This window comes from Lepus europaeus, chromosome 8 (assembly GCF_033115175.1).
Source record: "Lepus europaeus isolate LE1 chromosome 8, mLepTim1.pri, whole genome shotgun sequence".
NCBI classification, from domain to species: Eukaryota; Metazoa; Chordata; class Mammalia; order Lagomorpha; family Leporidae; genus Lepus; species Lepus europaeus.
In genome coordinates, this window is record NC_084834.1 from 55357182 (window position 1) to 55366818 (window position 9637).

The 9637-nt window shown below is 41.4% G+C and overlaps 1 protein-coding gene across 1 annotated transcript; it reads right to left on the bottom strand.

Annotated features, from left to right (window-relative positions):
• Window positions 1-2366: 2366 nt before the first annotated feature.
• On the bottom strand, window positions 2367-3008 carry LOC133765544 (F-box only protein 9-like). Its single transcript, XM_062199091.1, has one exon. The coding sequence runs from the start codon at window positions 2871-2873 to the stop codon at window positions 2454-2456; it is 420 nt and encodes a 139-aa protein (XP_062055075.1). The 5' UTR covers window positions 2874-3008; the 3' UTR covers window positions 2367-2453.
• Between the last annotated feature and the right edge of the window lie 6629 nt (window positions 3009-9637).

Consider the following 9637-nt stretch of genomic DNA (forward strand, 5'->3'; position numbering starts at 1 on the left):
CTAGCCTGTAGGGTTTTGATGAGAAGTATGCTGTGATTCTAATTGGAGATCCCCTGAGAGTAATCTGACGTTTCTCTCTTGCACACTTTAGAATCTTTTCTTTATGTTTCACTGTGATGGGTTTGATTACAATGTGTCATGGTGAGGATCTCTTTTGGTCATGTTTATTGGGGGTTATATGTGCTTCCTGTACTTGGATGTCTCTTTCCTTCTCCAAACCAGGTAGTTTTCTACTAGTATCTCACTAAAAAGGCCTTCTAATCCTTTCTCTCCATGCCTTCAGGAACTCCTAGAACCCGAATGTCGGGTTTTTTAATAGTATCCTGTAGATTCCCAACAATATTTTTCAAATTTCTAATTTCCTCTTGTTTTCTTTGGTTTGACTGCATACTTTCCCATGCTCTGTCTTCTAAGTCCAATATTCTCTCTTCTACCTCACTGATTCTGTTCTTAATGCTCTCAAATGTGTTTTTCATTTGTTCTATTGAATTCTTCATTTCATTTTGGTTTCTCTTCAATATCTCAATTTCATGTTCTACTAAATTCCTCATTTCGATTCCTCCTTAAGATTTTATTTTCACGAGAGAGATTTTCTGTCCTGTCCTGTATTGATTTCTGTAGTTCGTGCATTTGTTTTTGATAACTTCTAAATGTTATCATAAATTTTTAAAATTCTGTATCTTGCATTTCTTCTATCTCATCATCTTCATAGTCTTGTTTTGGAGTGTCATGTTCATTTGGGAGTGTCATGATGTCTTCCTTGTTCTTGTTTTCTTGGTTTTTGCATTTGTTGTTTGGCATTGTGGAGATATTCTTTGGTTTCTTCTTCTTTTTTAATCACTGTGGTGCCTTTCTCATTATACTATGACTCTGGATTAAGTGGACTGTCTGCTTTTAGTGAATCTCTAGAGGCTTGTGGTGGGTGTGGCCAGAGAGCTCTACTTAGTTCTTCAGGGTTAAGGGTGTGTCAAAAGTGACACACCCAGGTTTGGTGTGGTAAATCTCTCCTTCTTCTTTTTTTTTTTTTTTTATTCAGAAGGGAAGTAATTCCGCTCAGTTGAGCTCTTCTCCTTGATGTCGATCACTGCCTGAGCGCTATCCCCAGTGGGTATAATATTCATCTGCTCTGTCCCAAGGACCACACAAAGGATCTGTGCAGTCCTCAGTATAAGCTCGGATTCCCCTACAATGTCTCTCACCTGGTAGCCAAGGTTACCGAATTTGTGGCATCTCCCATGGAGACTACTCACGTCTCAGCCACACCATGAGTTCTCCCACACACCCTTAATTTTTTTTTCACAGTCCCGGTTCATAAGCTCCACACATTCACTAGGTCTTGGTCTTGTGTTGTTACTCCCAACCAGAGTCAAGTTTTTCTGTTTGGCTGAGGGCAGGCACAGCCCTGAACTGGCGCAGCTGTTATGGAGGTCCAAAATGGTGCCTGCTCTATTGTCTCACACGCCTTTATAAGGTGTGTGGAGAGAGAGAATTGTTTCTGTTCCATCCCTTTTGTTTTTTTCTCTCCTCTAGTTAGGCTGGTGTACTTTACACTATGGGGCTTCAAGCTCATTCCCTCTAGGCTCTTCCTGCCTCTTTTCTGCCAGTGTCTCAGACTACTGCGGTTTCACCTCACCTCTGTTTCCAGTGCTGGTGCGGAGAAGATTCTTGGCAACTGGGCTCCTGAGCCGTGGGCACCCATGTCCTCCATGTAGATCCACCATGTCCGTCTAATTCCAGAAGAGTTCCCTCTGCAGTTTTTTCCCTAACTCTTCCCTGAGACTTCACTATCTCCACTTTTATTAAATTGTCTTTTCCTGGACTATCAGAGAGCTCCCTCCCTATTTTGCCATCTTGGAGCCACCAAAAATATATTAAATATTTAAAGCAAATTCTTTTTTTTCAGCCTCTGGACTGTTTATTAAATATATTCTGACACTTTTAAAAGGCCATCCAAATATATTTTTCTTCAAAGAAATATTTACTTATGATCTTTATTGGTCAAACAGTTTCAAACAAATCCAGAACAGGTTTTCACATTTTGAGCCTTTAATGCAAAGACACTATGTCATGCAGGAAATAAAATAATTAGCCACTGGAGCATCCCCCTGACACCTTTAAATAGGAGGATGATCAGGCAGAAGATGACTTATGGGACAGGAATCTGCTCATAAATCTGCTTCAAAAAGGACATGATTCAAACTCATACTAAGGTTTTTTACAACTTAAATGTGTTTAAACAACTTAAAATTAACTGCTTAATTTTAAAACATCCCAAGAATCAACTATCCCCTTAAATAAAAAAAACAAACTAATCAATTTATACTCTCCTTAAAAGAACTTGGACAATTTAAAATAAAGTTCCAATTCCATATATATGTACATTTATAACTTAGGTGCTCTTGAACTATGTACTTTTATTCATGCAACAGTGACAGAGGACTGGACTTGAGGTCCTACAGAGGCCTTTCTGAGAATGCTGTGTAGCTCCTCACCCTGGCAAAGAACAAGGGTGTGTACATCTTGTCAATCTCAAAAGCACTGACTGCTGTCTCACCAGTTGACTTGTAAGTAATGTGACAAGAATGATGTATCCAGATGAGTTTGTTGAACCTCTGGTGACCACTGGAACACAGCTGTAGCCCTACATGAAAAGTCTGTTCTGCTTCTTGTACAAGGACACAACGGAAGTATCTGTATTTGTAGTCAAGTGGCTTTTCTTCTTTTTTCTTAGTTATTACAGCAAACACTGTAGTCTGATTGTCTATATCTTGTGCCACACGATAATGACCCAGAAGAATTGCATCGGTTCTGGTATTCCGAGTTCTTAAGCGGGGAACAACGGACTGAGGTTCCTCAGGGGTCATCAACATCATCACGTGGCCATCAGGAAAGAATCTTAGGTACCTGTAATATTCCACTTGGTGCCAGGCTCTATAGAAACCATCAAAAGACTGTTCCCCCTGACGAATATATGTGGTCTTACTGATATACACTCCATCAAATCAACCACGAGGCCACTCTAAAAATATTTCCCTCCAGGATGTGTATGGAACAAGTTTAATACTGTTTCTGCCCCAAACTTTCAAGCAAGCCAGATGCCAAATTTCAGGGTCTCGTGTGGGGAAATTAGGCATACGTGGCAATTCAAAGATGACGTCCAAAGGAAGTAAGGTGGGCGGTACCCAAAGTCGTTTACCACCAAAGCTGATTGGCTGCGCAGCCAATAGGTTGAGGGGACAAATAGGGAAAATAATGGAGGAATTGAAGCTGTTAAATATAATTAAAAAAATAATGAAATTTCCAGAACAGAAATTCTAGAACTAAAAAATACAAAATGCAAAATTCACTAGATGGGCTGAGAAGATTAGAGACTGAAGGAAGAAAGGTATATTAGCAATCTTACACAACAATTCCAATGGATATAAAAAGATGGACACTTAAAAGTCATCCTATTGTCTGTAGTCTTGACACCAAACTCGGATTACAGGAAAGGAGACTATTTATGAACATCTCTCATAAACAGACACAAAAATATTTACCAAAATATTATCAATTTAAAAAGACACTGTGGAAAAAAAAATGACCTAAATGAAAGATCTCTGTGCGTGAGATCCCAGTATAAAGATCGGGCCATCAAAGAAGGAGGGAGGTACCTTTCTCTGAGAGGAGAGAACTTCCACTTTGACTATGGCCTTGTCTAAAAAAGACTGGAGTTGACGAACTCAAGAGGCTTCCATAGCCTTGGCAGCTCATGACAAGTGCCTCAGGTGATTACTGACATCATAATAAGAGCGTCAGTTGTTAAATCAACAACAGGAGTCACTGTGTACTTGCTCTCCAAGTAGGATCTCTGTCCTTAATGTGTTGTACTATGTCAATTAACGGCATAACTAGTACTCAAACCGTACTTTATACTTTGTGTTTCTGTGTGAGTGCAAACTATTGAAATCTTTACTTAGTATATACTAAGTTGATCTTCTGTATATAAAGATAATTGAACTGATGAAGAATGGGATGGGAAAGGGAGTGGGAGATGGGATGGTTGCAGTTGGGAGGGAGGTTATGGGAGGAAAAAGCCGCTATAATCCAAAAGTTGTACTTTGGAAATTTATATTAATTAAGTTTAAAAAAAGGTAACATATATGACCAAACTGGATTTATTCAAGGAATGCAAGATTGGTTGAGTAGTTTTTAACCAATGTAACTCATCACATTGACAGAAAAAAAAATGCCCCAATAGATTACATGTATCAACTCAACTAGTGTCCAAGAGCGCTTCAAAAGTTCAAAGAAAAGTGGAATTAGAAGATAAGTTTATTGGGGGGCGGAGCCAAGATGGCGGATAGTGAGGACGTGCGCCATTAGTCTGCGAAAATAAAGTTTCATAAAAGTGGAATTACTGTAGCCTTAGGAAAAGACTCAAGAAAAAAACTGCAGAGGAAACGCTTCCGGATCTAGTGGACGTGACACAGAGGATCTACAGAGAGCCCACTGCGTGGAAACCCAACCGCGGGAACCGAGCTGCAGAGTCTCGCCAGCGCGGGAACCAGAGGTAAGACAAAAGCCTCAGAAACTCTCCTCCTCCCGCCTCCGCCTGCAGCTCTGCCGCGGCGGCGGCGGCGGCGGCGGCGTCCCGAGCGCCTCTCTCCACGGTCCCAGTCCCGGGGAGCGCGTGCAGGCACTACAGCGGCAGCGGCGGCGGCGGCGGCGGCGTCCCGAGCGCCTCTCTCCCCGGTCCCAGTCCCGGGGAGCGCGCGCAGGCACTACAGCGGCGGCGGCGGCGGCGGCATCCCGAGTGCCTCTCTCCACGGTCCCAGTCCCGGGGAGCACGCGCAGGCACTACGGCGGCGGCGGCGGCGTCCCGAGCGCCTCTCTCCACGGTCCCAGTCCCGGGGAGCGCGCGCAGGCACTACAGCGGCGGCAGCGGCGTCCTGAGCGCCTCTCTCCACGGTCCCAGACCCGGGGAGCGCACGCAGGCACTACAGCGGCGGCAAGGGGGGCAGCGGCGGCGATCCTGTGGCCCGGCTGGCCCTAGGCGACAGCGCCTAGAGAGGAAGATCACCGGAGAAGCCCCAGGTGGAGCCTTGGATCACCAGCTGAGACAAGGCCTCAGGAAAAGATTCAAGAAAAAAAACTGCAGAAGAAACGCTTCCAGATCTAGTGGATGTGACACAGAGGACCTACATGGAGCCCACCGCGTGGAAAACCAACTGTGGGAGACAACCCGCAAAATCTACCCAGTGCAGGAACCAACGGGAGCCATTCGGAATTACTTCCCAACTGAGTCAAAAAAAAAAAAAAATAGAGAGAGAGAGAGAGAGAGAGAGAGAGAGATCCAGCAAGGAGCAAGGAGAGTCACTTTTTGCAAAGCCTCAAACCTGAAGAATCAAGCAGAGCTCACTGGCCACACCCACCACAGCCTCTAAGGATCCATCAAAGCAGACAGCCCACCTAGAGGCATAGTATAACGAGAAAAAAACACCACAGCAAAAAAAAAAAAAACCATAAATTATCTCCAACATGCCAAACAACAAACGTAGAAGCAGAGTTAACAAGAGCAAGGAAGACACTATGATGCCCCCAAATGACCAAGACCCCCCAGTCCAAGATTATGAAGATGAAGAGATAGAGGAAATGCAAGAAGCAGATCTCAAAAAACTGATAAGAACATTAAGAAGTTCTCAAAAACAAATTCTTGAACTACAGAAATCCTTAATGGACAAGATAGAAAATCTCTCTCATGAAAATGAAATATTAAGGAGGAATCAAAATGAAATGAAACAACTAGTAGAACGTGAAACTGTGATAGTGACAAGAAACCATAATGAAATGAAGAACTCAATAGATCAAATGACAAACACATTAGAAAGCCTCAAAAACAGAATGGGTGAAGCAGAAGAGAGAATATCAGAATTAGAAGACAGAGAACAGGAAAGGAAACAATCAAATCAAAGAAAAGAAGAAGAAATCAGAAATCTAAAAAATACTGTCAGGAATCTACAGGATACTCTTTAAAAACCCAACATTCGGGTTCTAGGAGTACCTGAAGGCATGGAGAGAGAGAAAGGATTAGAAGGCCTTTTTAGTGAGATTCTAGCAGAAAATTTCCCAGGTTTGGAGAAGGACAGAGGCATCTTAGTACAGGAAGCTTATGGAACCCCTAATAAACATGACCAAAAGAGATCCTCACCACGACACGTCGTAATCAAACTCACCACAGTGAAACACAAAGAAAAGATCCTAAAATGTGCAAGAGAGAAACGCCAGATTACTCTCAGAGGATCTCCAATTAGACTCACAGCTGACTTCTCTTCAGAAACCCTACAAGCTAGGAGAGAATGGCGAGACATAGCCCAGGTGCTAAGAGAGAAAAACTGCCAGCCCAGAATATTATATCCTGCAAAGCTCTCATTTATGAATGAAGGTGAAATAAAGACCTTTCACAGCAAACAGAAATTGAAAGAATTTGTCGCCACTCGTCCAGCCCTGCAAAAGATGCTTAAGGATGTGTTACAGACAGAAACACAGAAACACGGTCACCAATATGAAAGAAGGTAAAGGTAGGAAACCTCACACCAAAAGATCACAGGAATCTCAAGCCATATATTAGAAAGTATCTTTGGCTAATGGCAGGGCAAAGTTACTCCTTCTCAATAGTCACATTGAATGTTAATGGCTTGGACTGTCCAGTTAAAAGACACTGATTGGCTGAATGGGTTAAGGAACAAAACCCATCCTTTTGCTGCTTACAAGAAACCCATCTATCCAACAATGATCCATACAGGCTGAGAGTGAAAGGCTGGAAAAAGATATACCATGCCAACAGAAATGAAAAGAGAGCGGGCGTAGCCATCTTAATATCGGACAACATAAACTTTACCACAAAAACTGTTAGGAGAGACAAAGAGGGGCACTATATAATGATTAAGGGATCCATTCAACAGAAAGATATAACGATTATCAACGTATATGCACCTAATTACAGGGCACCTGCTTATTTAAAAGACTTGTTAAGGGACTTAAAGGGAGACTTAGACCCCAACACAATAGTACTGGGGGACTTCAATACTCCACTCTCAGAGATAGACAGATCAACAGAACAGAAGATCAACAAGGAGACAGTAGATTTAAATGACACTATAGCCCAAATGGATCTAACAGATATCTACAGAACATTTCATCCTACATCAAAGGACTTTACATTCTTCTCAGCAGTACATGGAACCTTCTCTAGGATTGACCACATACTAGGCCATAAAGCAAGTCTCAGCAAATTCAAAAGAATTAGAATCATACCATGCAGCTTCTCAGACCACAAAGGAATGAAATTGGAAATTGGCAACTCGGGAATCCATAGAGCACGTGCAAACACATGGAGATTGAACAACATGCTCCTGAATGAACAATGGGTCATAGAAGAAATCAAAAGAGAAATCAAAAATTTTCTGGAAGTAAATGAGGATAACAGCACAACATACCAAAACCTATGGGATACAACAAAAGCAATGTTAAGAGGAAAGTTTATATCAATAGGTGCCTACATCAAGAAATTGGAAAGGCACCAAATAGATGAACTTTCAAGTCATCTCAAGGATCTAGAAAATCTGCAGCAAACCAAACCCAAACCCAGTAGGAGAAGAGAAATAATTAAAATCAGAGAAGAAATCAACAGGATTGAATCCAAAAAAACATTACAAAAAATCAGCCAAACGAGGAGCTGGTTTTTTGAAAAAATAAACAAAATTGACACCCCATTGGCCCAACTAACTAAAAAAAGAAGAGAAAAGACCCAAATCAATAGGATCAGAGATGAAATGGGAAACGTAACAACAGACGCCGCAGAAATAAAAAGAATCATCAGAAATTACTACAAGGACTTGTATGCCAGCAAACAGGGAAATCTATCAGAAATGGACAGATTCTTGGACACATACAACCTACCTAAATTGAGCCAGGAAGACATAGAAAACCTAAACAGACCAATAACTGACACAGAAATTGAAACAGTAATAAAGGCCCTCCCAACAAAGAAAAGCCCAGGGCCAGATGGATTCACGGTTGAATGCTACCAGACATTTAAAGAAGAACTAACTCCAATCCTTCTCAAACTATTCAGAGCAATCGAAAAAGAGGGAATCCTCCCAAATTCTTTCTATGAAGCCACCATCACCTTAATTCCTAAGCCAGAAAGAGATGCAACATTGAAAGAGAATTACAGACCAATATCCCTGATGAACATAGATGCAAAAATACTCAATAAAATTCTGGCCAACAGAATGCAACAACACATCAGAAAGATCATCCACCCAGACCAAGTGGGATTCATCCCCGGTATGCAGGGATGGTTCAACATTCGCAAAACAATCAACGTAATACACTACATTAACAGACTGCAGAAGAAAAACCATATGATTCTCTCAATAGACGCAGAGAAAGCATTTGATAAAATACAACACCCTTTCATGATGAAAACTCTAAGCAAACTGGGTATGGAAGGAACATTCCTCAATACAATTAAAGCAATATATGAAAAACCCACGGCCAACATCCTATTGAATGGGGAAAAGTTGGAAGCATTTCCACTGAAATCTGGTACCAGACAGGGATGCCCTCTCTCACCACTGCTATTCAATATAGTTCTGGAAGTTTTGGCCAGAGCTATTAGGCAAGAAAAAGAAATTAAAGGGATACAAATCAGGAAGGACGAACTCAAACTATCCCTCTTTGCAGATGATATGATTCTTTATTTAGGGGACCCAAAGAACTCTACTAAGAGACTGCTGGAACTCATCGAAGAGTTTGGCAAAGTAGCAGGATATAAAATCAATGCACAAAAATCAACAGTCTTTGTATACACAGACAATGCCACGGCTGAGGAAGAACTTCTAAAATCAATCCCATTCACAATAGCTACAAAAACAATCAAATACCTTGGAATAAACTTAACCAAAGACGTTAAAGATCTCTACGATGAAAACTACAAAACCTTACAGAAAGAAATAGAAGAGGATACCAAAAAATGGAGAAATCTTCCATGCTCATGGATTGGAAGAATCAATATCATCAAAATGTCTATTCTCCCAAAAGCAATTTATACATTCAATGCAATACCCATCAAGATCCCGAAGACCTTCTTCTCAGATCTGGAAAAAATGATGCTGAAATTCATATGGAGACACAGAAGACCTCGAATAGCCAAAGCAATCCTGTACAACAAAAACAAAGCCAGAGGCATCACAATACCTGATTTCAGGACATACTACAGGGCAGTTGTTATCAAAACAGCATGGTACTGGTACAGAAACAGAAGGATAGACCAATGGAACAGAATAGAAACACCAGAAAACAATCCAAACATCTACAGCCAACTTATATTTGATCAAAGATTCAAAACTAATCCCTGGAATAAGGATAGTCTATTCAATAAATGGTGCTGGGAAAATTGGATTTCCACGTGCAGACGCTTGAAGCAAGACCCATACCTATCACCTTACACAAAAATTCACTCAACATGGATTAAAGACTTAAATCTACGACCCGAAACCATCAAATTATTAGAGAGCATTGGAGAAACCCTGCAAGATATAGGCACAGGCAAAGACTTCCTGGAAAAGACCCCAGGAGCACAGGCAGTCAA